At 42.8% G+C, this 21,985-nt stretch overlaps 2 protein-coding genes across 2 annotated transcripts in view; both read left to right on the forward strand.

Moving 5' to 3' along the window:
- Window positions 1–373, forward strand: part of LOC310840203 (retinol dehydrogenase 7-like) — a 486,845-nt gene extending 486,472 nt beyond the window's left edge. Inside the window, exon 6 of the transcript XR_014561845.1 lies at window positions 245–373. The gene's annotated coding sequence lies outside the window, so the exon portion shown is untranslated. The remainder of the gene's footprint in view (window positions 1–244) is intronic.
- A 7,886-nt stretch (window positions 374–8,259) lies between these two features.
- On the forward strand, window positions 8,260–21,302 carry LOC310839472 (keratin, type II cytoskeletal cochleal-like; the record flags this gene model as incomplete). The annotated part of the gene is made up of 7 exons (XM_083728104.1): window positions 8,260–8,721; window positions 10,622–10,836; window positions 13,285–13,345; window positions 15,123–15,218; window positions 16,042–16,206; window positions 20,058–20,183; window positions 21,078–21,302. The coding sequence occupies 7 exons, from the start codon at window positions 8,260–8,262 to the stop codon at window positions 21,300–21,302; spliced, it is 1,350 nt and encodes a 449-aa protein (XP_083584230.1).
- Window positions 21,303–21,985: the final 683 nt, after the last annotated feature.

The following is a 21,985-nucleotide window of genomic DNA, read 5'->3' on the forward strand; positions in this document are numbered from 1 at the left end:
CTGTAAATACAAATTAGGGAGAATAGCTTCTGAAACTATTAATTAGGTAGCTACAGTAGCTATTCTCCTTATATTATATTTACAAGTTGCCAGCGTGTGTTGAATTTGCACCTGATACTGGGGTGCATCTGTCAGATGTGCATCTCTCCGACTGAGAAATCAGATCAAATAATCAAATTCTAAAATTGCCCGTATTAAAAGTGCAAGATGCTGAGTGATGAAAGGGTTGGGTGGGGAATCCTAGCATTTTTATTTTTAAAAAATAATATTTATTAAAGTTTCAAAAAAATTACAAAAATGAGAAAAAAAAGAAAGAGAAAAAAATAAAAAGGGCAGAAAATACAAAATACAGAAAAGTAAAAACAATTAAAAACATTTCCATGTTTCCATGTCTTGTCTTTCATTTACTTGTTTCCCTGACCTCCTCACACCTCCCTTTTTTGTATTCTAATTCAATTAAATATTTCAGCAAATCCTTTCTAGCTTGGTTTTTATCCTAATAATTTATCTTAGTGTACTATAATTTTACATTCTCTTTTCACCAATTAATAAATCAATTTTTACCTAATCTTTTATATCATTTCTGCTAAAACCACATTACTTCATTCCAACATCCTTCTAACATTCCTGGATCTTACAATGTTTCTGTTTCCAATCTTCTTCCACCAACTCTTCACCTTGGTCTCAGATTCTGCCAGTCATCTCCGCCAGTTCCATATAGTCCATCACTTTCATCTGCCATTCTTCCCGGGTGGGTAAATCTTGTGTCTTCCAGTATTTTGCGATGAGTATTCTTGCTGCTGTTGTTGCACACATAAAAAAAGTTCTGTTCTTCTTTGGTACCAATTGGCCGACCATGCCCAGGAGAAAGGCCTCTGGTTTCTTCTGAAAGGTATATTTAAATACCTTTTTCATTTCATTATAGATCATCTCCCAGAAAGTCTTAATCCTTGGGCATGTCCACCAAAGGTGAAAGAATGTACCTTCAGTCTCTTTACATTTCCAACATTTATTATCGGGCAAATGATAGATTTTTGCAAGCTTGACTGGTGTTATGTACCACCCGTATATCATTTTCATTATATTCTCTCTTAAGGCATTACATGCCGTAAACTTAATACCTGTGGTCCATAACTGTTCCCAGTCAGCCATCATAATGTTATGTCCAACATCTTGAGCCCATTTAATCATAGCTGATTTCACCGTTTCATCCTGAGTATTCCATTTCAACAGCAAGTTATACATTCTTGACAGATTCTTAGTTTTAGGATCTAACAATTCTGTTTCCAATTTTGATTTCTCCACCTGAAACCCAATTTTCTTATCCAAATTATAAACCTCCATTATTTGATAATAATGAAGCCAATCCCTTACTTTGTTTTTTTAGTTTTTCAAAACTCTGCAGCTTTAATCTGTCTCCTTCTTGCTCCAATATCTCCCAATATTTCGGCCAATTGGCCTCCATATTGAGCTTTTTCAGAGCCTTAGCTTCCATTGGTGACAACCACCTAGGAGTTTTGTTTTCAAGCGGGGAATCCTACCGTTTAATGCTAAAATATTTGCAGGGACATTGTTCTGAAGCTCACAGTCATGATCCAAACTTGTGCAGTGCTCCAGTCTACACATAGGAAGCTGCCTTTCACTGAGTCAGACTACTGGTCCATCTAACTCAGTATTGCCAGTGATGGCCAAACTTGGCCCTCCAGCTGTTTTGGGATTACAACTCCCATCATCCCTAGCTAACAGGACCAGTGGTCAGGGATGATGGGATTTGTAGTCCCAAAACAGCTGGAGGGCCATGTTTGGCCGTCACTGGTCTACATGGACTGGGAGCAACTCTCCAGGGGTTCAGAGAGGAGTCCCACCCGAAGATCTCAGAGATTGAACCTGGCTGGCCATTCTGCATGCAAAGCATGTGCTTGCCCACTGAGCAAATTGAGTACTGTGAGCTCTGCTGTCTGTACAAAGCACCCCAATACAGAATACAAAACCTTGCCCAGTATTTTGCTGCAATCTATGGATCACAGCAGGGGACGTGGGTGGTGCTGTGGGTTAAACCACAGAGCCTAGGACTTGCCAATCAGAAGGTTGGCGGTTTGAATCCCCGTGATGGGGTGAGCTCCCATTGCTCAGTCCCTGCTCCTGCCAACCTAGCAGTTTGAAAGCACATCAAAGTGCAAGTAGATAAATAGGTACTGCTCCGGCGGGAAGGTAAACGGCGTTTCTGTGTGCTGCTCTGGTTCGCCAGAAGTGGCTTAGTCATGCTGGCCACATGACCCGGAAGCTGTACGCTGGCTCCCTCGGCCAATAAAGCGAGATGAGCGCCACAACCCCAGAGTTGGCCACAAATGGACCTAATGGTCAGGGGTCCCTTTACCCTTTACCTTTACTATGGATCACAGCACCACCGGGCAAAGGTGTTTACTGGGCACAGAACGTGGCTTATTTACAGAATTATTTATTTTTCATCCTAACCTAAAATATTAGGGTGTCAGGGACTGGAATCAAGAGGAAGAAGAATGATGGAGATCTTCTTCCCCTTCTCCTGTAGCTGACAGGGAGGAGAGAGGCCAGTTTGAAATTACAGCCGAGCTGTGAGGGAGATAACAAGGCAGAGATTGGTGAGCTGCCAAGTTACAAAGTGATAGAAGAAGCATGGGCGTACCGAGAATACAATATTAATTGTTAACGGATGTTAAGGAAAGAGGGGCCTTTGCCCTGCCAGATTTGAAGTTGTATTATGAAGCAGTTTGCCTCTGTTGGTTAAAGGAATGGATGTTGCTAAAAAATACAGATTTGTTGGATTTAGAAGGTCATGATAATAGATTTGGTTGGCACGCATATTTATGGTATAACAAAACAAAAATCCATAAAGCATTTGGTAATCATATATTTCGAAGATCTTTATGAAGTATGGGATAGGTACAGAAATTTATTAGAATGTAAAACACCGTGGTGGTTATCTCCATTGGAAGCAATGAGTGTGAAAAAGATAAATATGAGTAAAAATTGGGTTACCTATGAGAAATTGTTGGGAGGGGAAGGAAATAAATGGAAAATGAAATCTTATGAGGAGGTTCAAGACTATGTGAATGATTGGTTGCACTATCACCAAGTCAATGAAATGTATAAACAAGATTTTAAAGAAAAAGGATTTGAAGATAAAAAATCAAAATTTGAAATAGAAATATTAAACAATGAATGTAAAATAATATCTAAAATGTATAAAATACTGTTGGAATGGCATTTGAAAGATGTGGAAGTGAAATTGGTAATGATACATTGGGCAAAAGACTTTGGATATAATATACAGCTTGAAGAATGGGAAAGGTTGTGGAATAAAAAGATAAAATTTACAGCCTGTAATGCTTTGAAAGAGAATATGATGAAAATGATGTATAGATGGTATATTACACCAGTGAAATTAGCTAAAATATATAAGACAAATAATAAATGTTGGAAATGTAAAGAAAAAGAAGGAACATTTTATCATATGTGGTGGGAATGTAAAAAAGTAAAGAACTTTTGGGAAATGTTATATAATGAGATGAAAAAGACGTTGAAATATACATTTTTTAAAAAACTAGAAGCATTTTTACTTGGTCAGGACATTAATAGGCAAGATATTAAATTGTTTTTATATACAACAACTGCGGCAAGAGTATTGTTAGCCCAGAAATGGAAACAAGAAGAAATTCCAACGAAAGAAGAATGGCAGACAAAAATAATGGACTATGCAGAATTGGACAAAATGACAAGAAGGATTCAAAACCTGCGGGACCAGAGATTTACAGAAGATTGGAAGAAGTATATGAACTATTTGAAAAGCAATTGTAACCAACAAGTTATGCTAGTAGGACTACAAGAAGTTTTCTAAGGAGGAATATATGAAGTGCTACAAAGTAGATAAAGAATAGAGATATTGGTTATGAGTTTTAAATGTAACAGGGAACATAAGAAATGTATACTAAGAGATTAGATTGGAAAATTTTCAGACAGGACTGATGGAAGTCAAAAAAATTGAATAAGATGTAAAAATATGTTTAATTACTGTTGAAAATGGTATGTTAAAAAAAACTATATATATATATATCTATCCTGGTGCTGCATATATATATATATATATATATATATATATATATATGCAGCACCGGGATAGATAGCCCAGCCAGTGGACGCTTCATTAGACAGCATAGACAATCCGCCGTCTCCTAGAACACAACATTAGTTAAGTGTGCAAGAGCAACGAACGCAGAGACATTTAACCACAGGGGGCCTTCACAGGGTGCTGTTAGGAAAGAGGGAAGGGGAGGGAGCCAGATTGAGCAACTTCATTATGGAGGAATGACCAGAATTTTTTGTCTTTTACCGCGATGACTGAATAATTCATTCATAAGAACTTTCTTGTTTCCTCCCTGCCTCTTGGTGCCATCGGGGGGGGGGGCAGGGGGGGATTCCTCAAGCCTAACATAGGGTGGTGTTATTGTTTTATATGTTTTGTTGGTGTTACGATTTTTCCCCTCTCTGCTGGTGTGTAAAAAAGGTAAAGGAAAGGACCCCTGGATGGTTAAGTCCAGTCAAAGGCAGCTATGGGGTTGCAGCACTCATCTCGCTTTCAGGCCGAGGGAGCTGGCGTTTGTCCACAGACAGCTTTCTGGGTCATGTGGCCAGCATGACTAAACTGCTTCTGGCACAAGGGAACACCACGACTGAAACCAGAGCGCATGGAAATGCTGTTTACCTTCCCACCACAGAGGTATCTATCTATCTACTTGCTCTGGTGTGCTTTAGAACTGCTAGGTTGGCAGAAGCTGGGACATAGCAATGGAAGGTCACCCCATTGCACGGATTCAAACCACTGACTTTCTGATCGGCAAGCCCAAGAGGTTCAGTGGTTTAGACCACAGCACCACCTGCATATTTTATGAATCATAGTGTCCCTCCACAGATAATGGGTGGGATATAAATTAAAGAGATTCACAGATGTTCTGCACATGTAGCAGAGCATCCCCACTGCGTTCATCATGGAGTATCCTTCAACTCGTGAGGGAGACCTTGCACACATAGTCCTCACTGGAGGTGCACCATGCAGAATGAAGCCACTGGCCCTGGTGATCCAGCTTCATGCAAGCACCGTAGCAATTGCTGTGCATGGGTAGCCCTGGCCTGATCGGCAATTGTGCCCGTCAGCTCTTTGGGGTAGGGAAAATCGGAAAGCTGACCTGCACCACTCAGCTCCTCCACTTCACCAGATTATCCATCCTTCTCATTATCTGAACAGGGCCATGCATATCTGGTCTTGGCAGCTGGACAAGGTCAGGAACTGTTTGTACAGTGCCATTTTTCTTTAACTAGCTATAACCACAGTGCAGAACAGTAGTAGTTACTGTCTAATCTGACACTTGAAGGAACACTTCACAAATGACATTTTATGGGTGTTCACCTTTCTTTAAGTATACACCTAGAAATGTAGTGTGATCACAACAAATACAGTGGTATCTCGTGTTAAGAACTTAAATTTGTTCTGAAAGTCAGTTTTTAACCTGAAACTGTTCTTAACCTGAGGTAGCATTTTAGCTAATGGGGCCTCCTGCTGCTGCCGCCAGGCTTCCAGAGCACGATTTCTGTTCTTATCCTGAAGCAAAGTTCTTAACCCGAGGTACTATTTCTGGGTTAGCGGCATCTGTAACCTGAAGCGTTTGTAACCTGAAGCGTCTGTAGCCAGAGGTACCACTGCACAGCCAAGTCTATTGTAAAAAAAATAAAAGTAAATAAAATATTCTGTCAGGAGATAGCAAAATGTGAGATCACTAAGTTGCACTCCGTGCTAAGGAAGCAGTGAGGGTCTTTGAGTTCTAGTCCAGTAACAGCTGCTTCTTTCAGCCTGTCTCTTGTAACTAAAAAAGAATAAATGCCCAAATGGTATCAGTATCCTGATCTGTTACCAGGGCCAGATTTAGGTTGGGTGAGGCCCTAAGCTACTGAAGGTAGCTACTGGAGGTCCGTTCTTAACCTGAAACTGTTCTTAACCTGAAGCACCACTTTAGCTAATGGGGCCTCCTGTGTTTTTGTTTTGTTTTGTTTTAAATAATATTTATTAAGAATTTTAAGGTTACAAAAAGAAAGAAAAAGAATTAAACAAATCAATATAATACAATACAAAATCAAAAACAAAAACACTGCATAGAACATTGAATTAACAAAACCCAACAAAAACAATTAAAAACACTTCCGATATTTTCAATCTTAGCTTTCATTCACTTGTTTCATTGACTTCCTCACACCTCCCTTTTTGTATTCCACTTCAATTAACTGTTTCAGCAATTCCTTTCCATCTTCCTCTGTTTTCTGTCCTGTAATTAATCTTAACATATTCTAACCTTGTTTTTTCCCTTTAATACATTAACAATCTATCTGTACCTAGTTCCTTATAACATTTCTGCCAAAGCCATATAACTTCATTTTTCTAAAGCTCATTAATTTTACAATATTTCTGTAAATAATCTTTAATTTTTTTCCGATCTTCTTCCACCGACTGCTACTGGGGCCTCCTGTTGCCACCGCGCCGCTGGAGCATGAATTCTGTTTTCATCCTAAGGTAAAGTTCTTAACCCGAGGTACTATTTCTGGGTTGGTGGAGTCTGTAATCTGAAGCGTCTGTAACCTGAAGCATCTGTAACCTGAGGTACCACTGTACATGTTTGCAAACATCCAGATTGTACAGAAACACTCTCCATGGAGGTTCCACTGTCTGTAACTTCTTGTGGAGTATACAGTCCATGGAAAACCCAGGTTTGCCTTTGCACCAGGTGGTTCGAAGGGGAGCATCACCTGGAGGAATGTGGCCAAGCTATTTGCATGAACATTTGTATATCAGTGTCAAGTATCAAGTTTTCCCCAAGCATTTTAATTAACGTTCCTTGTTCCCCTGTTCCTTCAGCAGGGGGTAAATTACCTGTTTACAGTACTTCAAAGTGTCACTGTAAACATTAATTCATATTTACTTTGTATATTGAAGGTCCAAAGTGTCAAAAGAAATATATTATTATAATAATTAACATGTGTCACTTAAAAAAAGGCATTTGCAGAGCATCGGTCACAGAGCACACATTCATTCATATCCACCTGCATTCATCTTTCTCTCCAGAGCTACTCCTTCATCTATTGAAATCCTTGTCATACATGGGCCAGTCCCCACTCCTACATAAAGAGCATGTGAGGTGAGACATGTTCATCAACCCAACAGAGACAAATTACAGTGGTGCCTCGCAAGACGAAATTAATCCGTTCCGTGAGGCTCTTCGTATAGCGTTTTTTTTGTCTTGCGAAGCAAGCCCATTGACAGCTTAGCGGATTAGCGCTATTAGCAGTTTAGCGGCTTTTAGCGGATCAGCTGATAAGCGGCTTAGCGGCTTAGGAAAAGTGGGGGGAAAGAGGGGAACCCGCAGGAACTCGCAAGACATTTCCTCTTGCGAAGCAAGCCCATAGGGAAATTTGTTTTGCGAAGCGCCTCCAAAACGGAAAACCCTTTCGTCTAGCGGGTTTTCCGTCTTGCGAGGCGTTCGTCTTGTGTGGCACCACTGTAATGACGAGTGCAGGTGGCAGGGGTGCCAGCTTGAATAAAATATGGGGGGGCAGGTAAGCCCCACCCCAGATAATTGATCTCATACACCATTTGAATGCCAATGCCCATCAACTTTGGAGGGGCACCTCCCTCAGATATTTTATGGGAGGCATAGGAGTTGGCTTCTATGGCAGGTGGCAATTGTCACAGTTCAGTCCACCCATTTAACAATGGCGAGAACAACATCACAGATGGAAACTTGGAGATCAGCATGCAAAACCAAGATAGGAAGAAGGAAGCATTTTAGATTCTTGCAGCGCCTTTGCCCTCAAGGAATTTCACTTGTATCATGGTAATCCTGACAAAAGAGTAGCCAATCAGTTCATAAAGGAAAACATCTTCCAAATCAAAATTTGCCAACAGGGCATTTTAAAAAGTGTTTCCTGTGCCACACTGTTTACTGTTTGTCTAGCACTTTTTAACTTCATCCTTTAGCCTGTGGAGGTCAATGTCCTGCTGCCAGGCAAGGCAAACCCCGTAATATCCTAAATTACCACTGCAAATTTCAGAAAATCTGCCTGACTAGTCAGCTGCATATAAGGAGTAGCTCTAGGTCTTGCATCAAAGGAGCTCCTTCTGCTGCTCTCCTTCTGTGCACCCCCTTGTCCTTTTAGTCCTTCTCAGACGGAGCCAACATGATGAACCAACAGTTCTTCACCTCTTCTCCTCGAAGATGTTTTACCTCTGCCTCCTCTGGTGGAGGCAGCGGAGGGATCAGAATCAGTGAGGCATCCACCGGCCAACCTTTTGCCACCACCTGCCTGGCAGGAAGGGGAAACACCAGCAAAAGTTTCCATAACTTTGGTGGAAGACATCAGATTTCTTGCTGTGTGGGCCAGGAGAGAAGTAGCTATGGAAACGATATGGAGGCAGGACAAGTGGTGGGCCACAGCATACTTGCAAGGGGCTTTGGACATAGAAGCATAACAAGTCCTTCTGCCAGCTGCAGAAGCGATAGGATCCGCGAGGTCTCCATTAACAAGCATCTCTTGGAACCTCTCTGCCTGGGGGTCGATCCGCATGACCATCAAGTAAAAGCACTGGAGAAGGAGCAACTAAAGGACCTCAACAATCAGTTTGCTTGCTTCATTGACAAGGTGAGATGATTCCATTAATGATGATGGGGATGATCCCAGACCGAAGGGACTGCACACATGTGGCTGAACATTAAGATATTTCAAGCAGAGTTAAGAGTTCTAATTAATTCTGCTGCCACATTAAGTGATATGTTTGCAGAGAGCAAATTTTGAATCTTGCCTGGAGACTTTGAAGGATGTGGCCTAATACACACCTGTACACTTGACAGCAGAATGTGTGAACTGACTCAGTTGAAATGTGCTGCGTTTGTGGATGATCGTGTGCTAAGATTTCTGTCCATGGTGTTTACATCTCTCCATAGAAGGCTTGTGTTATTACTTGCTAGACTGCAGCATACCCAGCAGCCTTGAAATTTGGTTTCAAGGTTTCTCGGGACAGAGCTGTCCAGTGGTAAAAAATATATATTATGTAAGCACCATGCCATTTTTCAGCATAGCCACACTACGAACTCATATGGGAGGGGGGTTATTGGTTTTTTTTTTTGTTTTATTATGTATTTTATGTTCTCGTCTTGTATTTTTATGTTGTGAACCACCCTGTGATCTTTGAATGAAGGGTGGTATGCAAATTTAATTCTAGTAGTAGTAGTAGGGGACGCGGGTGGCGCTGTGGGTTAAACCACACAGCCTAGGACTTGCCGATCAGAAGGTCGGCGGTTTGAATCCCATGATGGGGTGAGCTCCCGTTGCTCGGTCCCTGCTCCTGCCAACCTAGCAGTTCGAAAGCACATCAAAATGCAAGTAGATAAATAGGTACCGCTCCGGCAGGAAGGTAAACGCCGTTTCCGTGCGCTGCTCTGGTTTGCGAGAAGCAGCTTAGTCATGCTGGCCACATGACCCGGAAGCTGTATGCCGGCTCCCTTGGCCAATAAAGCGGGATGAGCACCGCAACCCCAGAGTCGGTCACGACTGGACCTAATGGTCAGGGGTCCCTTTACCTTTACCTAGTAGTAGTAGTAGTAGTAGTAGTAGTAGTAGTAGTACAACCTCTGTGACAGCCCATTCACAGCTGGTTAGAACATGGTGTTCAGTTGGTTAGAACATGGGGCTAATAATACCAAGGTTGCAGGTTTGATCCCCATGTGGGACAGTTGCATATTCCTCATTGCAAAGGGTTGGACTAGGTGACCCTCAGGGTCCCTTCCAACTCTACAGTTCTGTGATTTTATGATCACACCTTATCATGAAGAGGATGGGTGGCTTTTTTTAGCCCACAGCTTTTCCCTTCATGGCTAACTGTGGCTTAAGAGCGCACTTTTGATCTGGTTCAAGGCTGTAGTGCAAGCAGAAATGGGTGGACAGTATACTTTATTCAATATACAGTGGACACAGGAAAATACAGGCCTTTTTGGTGGTGGCTCCTCGCTTGTGGAATGTTCTCCCCAGGTAGGGTTGCCTGGCAACTTTGTTACATTTATTTCGGCCAAATAATTCCTCTTCTCCCAAGCTTTTGGCTAATTAAACAATCTATGGTCTTTTAAACGGTGGGGTAGGGGTACTGTTTTTGTTTGTTACTATGTTACACATTTTGTGTGGGTTTTCATATTTTAAATTTCCATGTGATCCTCAGATGAAGGGCAGTATACAATTTTAACAACACCATAGGTGGGGAGAAGGGTGTGGCTGAGGTGTTTTCATGAAAAATGGATTAGAGTACACTTAGAACCATAATGTAGGATTTCGATTATATACGTGAGATATATCATTTGAATCACTTCCATAATGGTTTTGTGGTTATAGGTTATATTTTGTATTTAAAAACAAAAACCAACCATTTATTCAGCACCTAAGAGCGAATCCCGTAGCAGCAAAATGCAGTCTCATTCATGCATTTATTTGCTATCAAAAGTTGCAACAGCTTCACAGCAACTGGCCTTTGCTTTTCTTGCTTGGATTTCAGGTCAGATCCTTGGAACAGAAGAACCAGGTGCTGGTCACCAAATGGAAGCTGCTGAAGAACCAGAAAGTTCCCACCGTTCGGAAAGATCTCAAGCCTTTATGTGAAAATTTCCTCAGTAAGCTGAGGAAAAAACTGGACTGCTTATTGTGTGAGAAGCAGAAGCTCGAAAACCAACAAAAAACAACGCACGGCATGGTTGAGGAGAACCGTTGCAAGTAAGTTAACCTCTCGAGGCAGAGCCCATGTCCACAGCCAGCCAAGAGTGGTGGCAGACCTTACATGGCCTGACCTCCACAGAACAAGGAATGCGGTGGGGGGAAGGCTTTCACTTTGCGTTTTAAGGTGAGCCTATCTAATTTGTGCACCCCAAAACAACAAATGAACTGGGGAGTTGTTGTTGTTTAGTCGTTTAGTCGTTTAGTCGTGTCTGACTCTTTGTGACCCCATGGACCAGAGCACACCAGGCACTCCTGTCTTCCACTGCCTCCCGCAGTTTGGTCAAACTCATGCTGGTAGCTTCGAGAACACTGTCCAACCACCTCGTCCTCTATCGTCCCCTTCTCCTTGTGCCCTCCATCTTTCCCAATATCAGTGTCTTTTCCAAAGAGTCTTCTCTTTTCATGAGGTGGCCAAAGTCTTGGAGCCTCAGCTTCACGATCTGGCCTTCCAGTGAGCACTCAGGGCTGATTTCCTTGAGAATGGATAGGTTTGATCTTCTTGCAGTGCATGGGACTCTCAAGAGTCTCCTCCAACACCATAATTCAAAAGCATCAATTCTTCGGTGATCAGCCTTCTTTATGATCCAGCTGGGGAGAGGGGAGGTTAAATCCCCACTCAGCTAGTAAGTTCACTGGGTGGCCCTGGGCCAGTCACTTCCTTTGAGGGTTGCTAACAACCTAGCAGTTCGAAAGCACGTCAAAGTGCAAGTAGATAAATAGGTACCACTCTGGCGGGAAGGTAAACGCCGTTTCTGTGCACTGCTCTGGTTCGCCAGAAGCGGCTCAGTCATGCTGGCCACATGATCTGGAAGCTGTCTGCGGACAAACTCCGGCTCCCTTGGCCTATAGAGTGAGATGAGTGCCAACCCCAGAGTCGTTCGTGACTGGACCTAATGGTCAGGGGTACCTTTACCTTTAAGGGGATTAAATGAGAGGGAGAACTTTGAGCTGCTTGGAGAAAAAGTGGGACATGAATGCAATAAAACAACATAAGTAGAATGCTGCTTTCTGTCCATTCCTAGCCAGAACTAGATGTTATGGCTGAAAACAACAGCCCTGCATCTCTTATCTGTCTCTCTCCAGTCACATGAAATTAAACATGAGGACCCTGTGATTACCTCCTACGCCCCATTCCAATCCAATGGCTGCTTCCTATGAACCACCAGGAATTTGCCACATGATAACACCATGCCATTTTTCCCCAACACGGCATGGAATACCCATGTGAAGTGGCCTTCAAATATTGAAGGAACAGCGAGATCATGCCAGTAGCTTGCTCTGTGGAAAACCTGCTTGATGTTTGCTCTGATTCAGTGGTAAAATGTGGGTTTTTCCTGGGGGGAAGCATTGGGACAAGGTCTGACACAGACCTGGAAAGCCCAGACCTGTGGTACAGAAGGAAGTGAGGATGAGGTCTCAGAGCTGGGACAGTGGCATAGCCCCTTCAATGGATAGCACTACCTTCATGTTGTTAACAGGTGAAGGGGGCTTAAACGTTGCTGGAAAGCATGGGAGAGAATGGGATGTGGCATTTTCAGTTTGGGCAACAGCCCTTAACCTGCAATTTAACATCTAAAGCATGTCAGAAACCAGGCTGAAACCTACCATGGCTTGAACCTTCCCTCTCCATAGTGCCACCACGGGCATTTGTACTTTTGCATGCGAGTGCAATCCTCAAAACTGTCATTGACCAAATAGTTCTACTAGTCCTGTGGTGTTTTAACTAAACTTAAATGTATGTATGTTCTTTTCCCCTGAAACACCGACATTCAAAACCGTCAAGTACAATTTTGGAAAAGATTTGTTGTCTAGATGCATGCATACCCAGAGAAGTTGAGATGTATGCTGCTTAAAATGTGATATAATTTGTTCTGTTCCCAGTTCCTTCTTGTTTTCATCCTGGTTTCTACAGCACAGGATTAATGGTTCCTGTCACATTTTAATTATGTGTTGCATGAAAATGCATGTCATAAAGACTGCGTGACTGGTTGTTAGGCTTTGTTTTGGTCTGATGTCAAATTGTTTCAGGAGGGGGCAATTTGGACTGGAGGATTGGCAGAAGAAGAGGTCAAAAGTGCTTAACCCTTTTCATGCCAGTCCAGCCACTAAACATAAAATCCCCAAGCTCCCCCCCATGCAGGGTTACAGACATTTTTACACTGTGGGGCTAATAAAACACTGTGGAGTTAGTAAAAGCAGCTTCGGGAAAGGGGATGTGGAAGATAAAAGAGGCCAGCAAATAATAGGATTCGATGAACTCCCCCTTTTGCTGTCCCTGCTGTTTCTTGGCTCAAAATTCCTCCATCCTGAACTGCTTTTCTTTACATCAAATGACCATTGGGACTTTGTACATGTGGTTAAGTGTAATCCATGCTTGCTTATTGTGTTTGGATAAAGTGTTTCTCTTTCCTCCACTTTCTCTCTCTCCCTCTCAAATCCTGCAAGATATGAAGAAGAGCTGAACAGACGAACAAATACAGAAAATGAGTTTGTCTTGCTCAAGCAGGTGAGTGATTTAGGTAGGCCTGCACAGTAAAATGTGCATGCCAGCACAAATTGAGGAATAGAGTGGGGATTTCTAGATTTACACATTTTAATTTTATTTTACATAAGTAAAGGCAACTGGGGGCATTGATCACCAGCAAGGAATGGCAGTCAGTTCCAGGTTGTGATGAACATCTCTGGGCTCAGTCACACTTACCTTTTGCCCCATGCTTTCTAGGTACAGAGCTACACTTTCCTGATCCAAGCCCACTTTCCCCAGGAAAACCTGTTCTTTATTCTTGAATCAGAATGAAAAATGGCAATTTGGGTTTCCCACAAATTGTGGGGGGGGGGGGGAGCATTCAGACGTGGTCCAGAAAACCACAGACCTGTGCCTAGAAAGTACAGATGAAAATTAGTGTGGATGAGCCCTCTGTTACATTCAGACTTTCCATTTTTTAGGTGTACGCATTTAAAAGAACATTATTATTGGCATTTTAAAAACATAAATGTGGGAAGAGGTCCTAAGGAGCAAATCCTAAAGCCACTGCAGGCCTCTGTTTTTTCTTGGGCTCTAGCTTCCATCAGTCACAGCCAGTCAATGGTCAGGGATTATGGAAACTGTAGTTCTATAGCTATAGTACACAGGTTCCCCACCCTGTACTATAGGATGCTTTGGGGCCAGTTGTTTCTTGTTCCAAATTGGTGGGAGAGGTAGTAGGAGAGATGGGGAAATTGCTCCACTAAAGGGAATAATATGTTGTTGTTGTTGTTCTTTAGTCGTTTAGTCATGTCCGACTCTTCGTGACCCCATGGACCAGAGCACGCCAGGCACTCCTGTCTTCCACTGCCTCCCACAGTTTAATCAAACTCATGCTGGTAGCTTCGAGAACACTATCCAACCATCTCGTCCTCTGTCGTCCCCTTCTCCTTGTGCCCTCCATCTTTCCCAACATCAGTGTCTTTTCCAGGGAGTCTTCTCTTCTCATGAGGTGGCCAAAGTATTGGAGCCTCAGCTTCAGGATCTGTCCTCCCAGTGAGCACTCAGGGCTGATTTCCTTAAGAATGGATAGGTTTGATCTTCTTGTAGTCCATGGGACTCTCAAGAGTCTCCTCCAACACCATAATTGAAAAGCATCAATTCTTTGGCGATCAGCCTTCTTTATGGTCCAGCTCTCACTTCCATACATCACTACTGGGAAAACCATAGCTTTAACTATACGGACCTTTGTTGGCAAAAAGGGAATGATATAGCCTGCCATAATTCAGCATGAACACAATGCTGATCTTGAAGACCGAACATTCCTATTGAACTGCAAAAATGTATCAGTGTGGAGAAATAGAGGGCTGAAACAATGTACATCACTTGATTTCTCATTGCCACTTGAAGCTCATGTCTTCAAGAGATGAGGGTACATGTAACAAGCAGCCAGCCTCATTTCATTGGAAGAAAAGGCATTTGATAAGCACAGATGTCCTAAAAAAGTACATACCTGGATAACCTCTTTCTGGCTATATCAATGCATCAAGGAACCATCAGATATCTCCATATAATCATATATTGTATGGTCTTGTTGAAAAGCATGGTGAAAGGGCTCCATTGCAATCTGGAACTCTGAAATTGCAGGGAACTCAGTCTAAGCATATAAACCTCTATGGATGGATACACGTTACAAACATGCATTTCAGTGTGTGTGGGAAAGTCTTAAATATTAATTGGTGTATAAATGCTATAAAATAAATAAATAGTGTTGGCTTTGGAATGGCATAAGAATTAAATCTCAGGTTTTCTCCCCTAGAAAGTTGATGCTGCATTTGAACATCAGAAGGAACTGGAAATGAAGAAGGAGCTGCTGAAAGAGACTGTAGAATTCCTGAGAGCTTTCTTTGCAGAGGTCTGTTAAGATAAGTTGCAGCATAAAAAGCTTTGTTACCCCTCAATTCAGATATTTATTTGTGCATCTTTGGGAAATCAGGTACCCCTCAGCCCTGGGATGTGACGCCACTGCCATTATTTCCAGTGCCAGCTAAAACAGACTTGACTCTTGTGTAGCAATGGAAAAGTGCCTTATACTTAGCTAGACCCTTGGTCCACTTTGCTTTGCATTGCCTACACTGACTGACAATAGCTCCTTTGGATAGTCTTTTCCAGCTTTACTTGGACAGATGTCAAGAATTGAACCATGGACCTTTTGCATGCCCAGTAGTGGCCCTATCATCGAGCTATGGATCTTGATCCTATCCTTCTATAGGCAATGCTATTCATTTCAACACAGGAGTCCCACTGGTTCCTTTGATTTTTGTTCTAAGCAATTTATGCTTTGGATCACAATGTTTAGATCTGTGTGACTATCTTTTCAGATAGAATACTGGGTGCAGGAGTTTACCCCCCCCCACAGAGCTACAATTCCCAGCACCCTTAAAAACTATAGTTTCCACATTTTTTTCGGGAGGTGTTTTAAATGTGTAGTGTTCAACAAAATGATATGTGAATCTCATCAATAACTCCAAACAAGACACGTAAGTTAGCCTTGGTCCTGCACCTCGGGATAGTTTTACAATTTTTTATGTGCTGTAAGCCACCCAGAGTGGCTGGGAAAACCCAGCCAGATGGGCGGGGTATAAATAATAAATTTATTAGTATTATTATTATAGTTTGCTATTGCTTTCTCTGCTGCTGGGCACTAAGATGTCACTCAGATTCTGTGTAACCTGCAGGAACGCACTGTGCTGGACTGTCAACTTTATGATACATCTGTGGTTGTCAGCATAGACAACAGCAGAGGCCTAGATATGGATGCCCTGATCCAGCACATTGAAAGATGGTATCAGAACATCGCACTAAGAAGCAAAGAAGAAGCTAATATCTTTTACAAGAGCCAGGTATGACCAAGAGACATGGAATGGGTTGAGATATTTATTTATTTATTCAATTTCTATATCACATTGTTGTTGTTTAGTCGTTTAGTCATGTCCGACTCTTCGTGACCCCATGGACCAGAGCACGCCAGGTACTCCTGTCCTCCACTGCCCCCCGCAGTTTGGTCAAACTCATGTTTGTAGCTTCGAGAACACTGTCCAACCATCTCATCCTCTGTCGTCCCCTTCTCCTTGTGCCCTCCATCTTTCCCAACATCAGGGTCTTTTCCAGGGAGTCTTCTCTTCTCATGAGGTGGCCAAAGTATTGGAGCCTCAGCTTCACAATCTGTCCTTCCAGTGAGCACTCAGGGCTGATTTCCTTAAGAATGGATACGTTTGATCTTCTTGCAGTCCATGGGACTCTCAAGAGTCTCCTCCAGCACCATAATTCAAAAGCATCAATTCTTCGGCGATCAGCCTTCTTGATGGTCCAGCTCTCACTTCCATACATCACTACTGGGAAAACCATGGCTTTAACTATACAGACCTTTGTTGGCAAGGTGATGTCTCTGCTTTTTAAGACACTGTCTAGGTTTGCCATCGCCTTTCTCCCAAGGAGCAGGCATCTTTTAATTTCGTGACTGCTGTCACCATCTGCAGTGATCCTATATCGCATTAGATTTTTAATAAAAACCTCAAAGTGGTGTACCGCATATTAAATCAATAAAACAATAGATGAGCAATGTTCGTCTGGCCTCATGAGGAGCCTCATTTGTAGGGCTGGTGAGTGTGGGCCCAGCCCCCTAAGCCAGGTGGAAAGGGCCTTGCGGGGAGCAGCCTTCACCCCTCACAGCCAGGTGATGTTATTTCAGAATCTCAACATCACTCTTCTTCTTTTTAAAGGAATCTAGATAATATAGGAAACCATACCCTAGATTTTCAGCAATTCGATTTGCACATCCTTGCTTGCCAACTTCTAACTGTCAGATTTCTCAATAAATAGAAAAACTCTGCTGTTCTATCCATTTGTTCAGATCAGTGCAATGAAATGACTGCCATTCTGATCATCTAAAGCCATATATTACTCTTCAGTTAATCAGATTTATTGTTTCACCAAGCAAGTCTTAGGAGCATAATAACATAATAAAATTAACCAAAATGAAACCAGTTTCTCCTTTGGAAGTCAGCTTTACAAATCCACCACATTTTCTCCAAACGAACCTTCACTGTGTCACTGTCACTGCCAATGAGATTACTCTAAATATAACATAACACAACTTGCACCACACAAAGATATTTCATCTTAAATTAGTTGGATATATGACACCCATCCAGCTAAATATCTCTGTGGTTATTCACCATACATAGAGCTTCATATATTTATGTGTGATGACCAGGGTGATTTAACAGAGAAAATCATAAAAATACAATGGACACCAACACTCAATTTAAAAATAAATAAATTGTAATCTAGACTTTCCTTCGATTTCCCACCAGATATACAAGATGTAGGGTTAAAACATGGATAGCTAACCCTTTTCAGCCCAAAGGTTGCGTTGACTGTCACCCACACCTCCAATAATAATAATAATAATAAATTTTATTTATCTCCCGCCCTCCCCAGCCGAAGCTGGGCTCAGGGCGGCTAACAACAACAAAACAGTACAAAAGTACAGCACAAACAACACTCTAAAATCATTCATTATAAAATTAATTAATTCAAGCCACTGGCAGCCATTGGGCCAGAGCTCCGCGAAGATTGCCGAGGGAGGGAGTCAGGCTGTGTCCTGGCCAAAGGCCTGGTGGAACAGCTCTGTCTTGCAGGCCCTGCGGAAAGATGTCAAGTCCCGCAGGGCCCTGGTCTCTTGTGACAGAGTGTTCCACCAGATCGGAGCCACGGCTGAAAAAGCCCTGGCTCTAGTTGAGGCCAGCCTAACTTCTCTGTGGCCTGGGACCTTCAAGGTTTTTATTTGAAGACCGTAAGTTTCTCTGTGGGGCATACCAGGAGAGGCGGTCCCATAGGTACCAAGGGTATCATATCTCGGTAAGCATGGCCAACATATATAACCTTTGCAGAAACCAGACCCCTCAAAGAACTGTTTTGGCATAGTTTGCAAGCTTAGAACCAGAAAGGCCCAACAGAAAGTTATTTTGCCAGGTGAATTGCTCTGGTGAATTGATAAGTGGAGGCACAGGATCTTGATGTCTGAATCTCCATCAGGTTCCTTCTGAATAGTTTCTAATATATCATTGGATATGAACAGCTTTTGCCTCACATGCACCCAGCTATCTTGTTTATCAGTTTTATTGTTGTTCTAAAGCAATCTTTCCTCCTCAAACTTAAAAGATTATAATATTGTTTTAACTATCCTCATTTTAACAAGCATAAATCCTCATTCTGTTACAGGTACTCCTGGATGTTCTCTTAGTCCTAGCAAAGATCTCAGAAATTAGTTTGGGGAAACTTAATGTTGTATCTCAATCAATCCCTCATATAGAATCTATGTGCATTTTCCCTTTTTACATGAGATTTTATTAAGACTTTTAATAATACACTAAAAAGCAAACTAATCTAAAGAAAAGAAAAGGAAGAAAAAGAATGCAAAGTCCTCTCTCACATGTAGATCTTAACTCTTGTCTCACACAGAAAGAGGTGAACTCTCTCAGCTCTCACCTGGCAGCTTCCCTTTCTTTCTTCCTCTCACACAGGGTCCACTCCTTTGCTTTGAGCTCTTTTCATCGTTCATTCAATAGTTGCTGCATGACACCAACAGTCAATGGGGTGTTTTTCAATATTTTCACCATATTGAGTGCTTTCTTTGAGATCCACACAGTCCTTGCTTATCAAAATACATTCCTAGCATTCCTATCTCACCGTGAGGCAGCCACAAAGTTTCACATTACAATCAACACATTCACCAGTGAGGTGAAGGATCAAACCCAGAACAAAATAAAATGAACACCTCTTAGCTGTTTAGAAACTTTCCTAGGTATGCACGGTTGAAGCACACTTTTTGTTTTATTTTAATTTCAGCCCATTATGTGGGCATTTTTTTCAAGGAACTCAGTACAGTGGTGCCCCGCAAGATGAACGCCTCGCAAGACGGAAAACCCGCTAGACGAAAGGGTTTTCCGTTTTGGAGGCGCTTCGCAAAACGAATTTCCCTATGGGCTTGCTTCGCAAGACGAAAATGTCTTGCGAGTTCCTGCGGGTTTCCCCCCCTTTTTCTAAGCAGCTAATCCGCTTATCAGCTGATCCGCTAAGCTGATAAGCCGCTAAAAGCCGCCAAACCGCTAATAGCGCTAAGCCGCTAAGCTGTCAATGGGCTTGCTTCGCAAGACGAAAAAACCGCTATACAAAGAGCCTCATGGAACGGATTAATTTCGTCTTGCGAGGCACCACTGTATTCACAGGAACTCTGTTGAGGAAGGTGGTCCTCATAGTTTTTATATAGTCCCTGGGGGGCAGGGACACCTCAGGCCTGGGTGACAAATGTGGCTCTCCAAGCCCCTCTGTTTAGCCCTCTCCCCAGTCCATGCCTCACATTGACGCTGCTTCACTGCCTCCTCAAGTGCTTATGTCCAGATAGAAGCATCTTTGAATTATGACAGTGCATTTTGTTTGTGTGGATGGAGGATAGAGAGGTAAGTTGATTGTAATGTCACCTATTTACAAAGGTAATTGTCATAGGCATTGCTCCACCCATTTTTGCCTCTGGCCCCTGGGAGATTATCCACAAAGGACTGTGACCCTCTGGATAAAAAGGGTCGTCGTCCCCGACATAGCCAATGAGGGGGGAGCCATCACTGCTTCTCTCCCAATATTTAAGCATGAAGTTGTACCTCTGCTCTTCTGCCTTCTCTCTGAATATTAGATTGAGGATCTCCAGAACAAACGATACAAGTTCCATGCAAACCTGGAAAAGAACAACAATGAAATTACTGAGCTAAAACGGGTGATACAGATAATGCAGATCCAGACAGATAATGAGAAGAAGAAGGTGAGGAAGCTCTTGTGTTCCCTGGTCCAAGTCAGCCCTGGTTTGGTGGGAGTGTCAGACCTTAAGGCCTGCCTTCACAAACTGAAGGACACAACTTACTGGCTTTTCTATGGTACCATTAATGGTTTGTAACCATATACTATTTAAAGGTGTTTCTGAAATTTGTATTTCCTGAAAAAGAAACATGGGACACATTCATAACGCTCATTACAAATGTTAGGGATATATTACAGTCCCATAAATTCTTCTCTGGCTCAGGTTTTAATCTGAGCTGGAGAAGAATTCAACTCCTTTCCCACTCCATGCACCCAGCCCCTAACCCCTGTCTGACATGCATAGGGGGAATAGGGAGAAGACCTTTGCCGCTGCCTTTGCTACCAGATTCAGCAGCCAGGTAAGCAGGTGAAAGGTGAAAGGAGGTTTGGAAGTCTATAGGTGGGTAGGTGGGTGAGTGGGAAATTTCCCAGTTTCCAGTTTGGGGCAGAAATCACTTAGCTTGTTTCAAGCCAAACCAAATGAGACCGGGAGAACATATCTATCACTAATTCAGTTAGTCCCTGAGCTGAAACAACCAGGGATGATTATTAGGAGTCACTTTTGTCCCCATGAAAAGGACTCAACTATCAGGTGATTTCTGCATCACTTCGCATGACCTGAAGGTGCATCCTACCCAACACTCCTCTCTAGGGAGTTCAACAACAGGGGCAGGCAGATTATCTTTCTGCGGAAGCTCTTCTCCCTTAGTGATCTTGCTGTTGAAGAGCTTGTGATAAGATTCCAGGAAATTCCTGGTTGCCCAGAATTGCTGTTGGAGTGGGAAGGCGGAAAGGGACTGACTCCAATATGGATTGATATTGGTGTTACATCTGGACAACGTTCTCCCATATTTTGCAGGTGGCTTCTCTGCAGGCAGCCATTGGTGATACTGAAAAACAAGGTGACCATTCTCTTAAAGATGCCCAGGAAAAGGAACAAGAGCTCCAGAATCGCCTGCAGGATTCCAAGGACAAATTGGCTGGCCTCTTGAGGGATTATCATGAACTCATGAATACCAAACTGGCCCTTGATATTGAGATTGCTGCATACAAGACATTACTGGAAGGAGAAGAGAACAGGTGAATGCAATATACGGCATCTCTAGATAGAAAGGATTCTGTTTGTATTTCCAAGTTTTCGAGCCTGGAATGGAGCAATTCACCTACACATGCCATACCCTCCAACATTTTCAAGCCAAAATCCAGGGCACTATATTCCTGGTTTTTATCGCAATAGCATGGCAGCAATTTGGGTTGCTATGATATTGCGTGCCCCCCCCGAAGCACCTTTTCCAGGCATGGCACCCAAAAACATCCATTTTGGGGCACTGCACAAGACCACTGTCCTAAAATAGTGCTTTCTTGGGGAAAAATCGCATCGTGAAATTGCACTGAATACTAAGTATATAAATACCAAGTTCTCTTATTAATAATTTAAAAGTAAAGGTAAAGGTACCCCTGCCCGCACGGGCCAGTCTTGCCAGACTCTAGGGTTGTGCGCTCGTCTCACTCTAGAGGCCGGGAGCCAGCGCTGTCCGCAGACACTTCCGGGTCACGTGGCCAGTGTGACAAGCTGCATCTGGTGAGCCAGCACAGCACACGGAATGCTGTTTACCTTCCCGCTGGTAAGCGGTCCCTATTTATCTACTTGCACCCGGGGGTGCTTTCGAACTGCTAGGTTGGCAGGCGCTGGGACCGAACGACGGGAGCGCACCCCGCCACGGGGATTCGAACTGCCGACCATGCGATCGGCAAGTCCTAGGCGCT

The sequence above is a fragment of the Podarcis gaigeae genome (genome assembly GCF_964106915.1).
Source record: "Podarcis gaigeae genome assembly, chromosome: 2".
Taxonomy (NCBI): Eukaryota; Metazoa; Chordata; class Lepidosauria; order Squamata; family Lacertidae; genus Podarcis; species Podarcis gaigeae.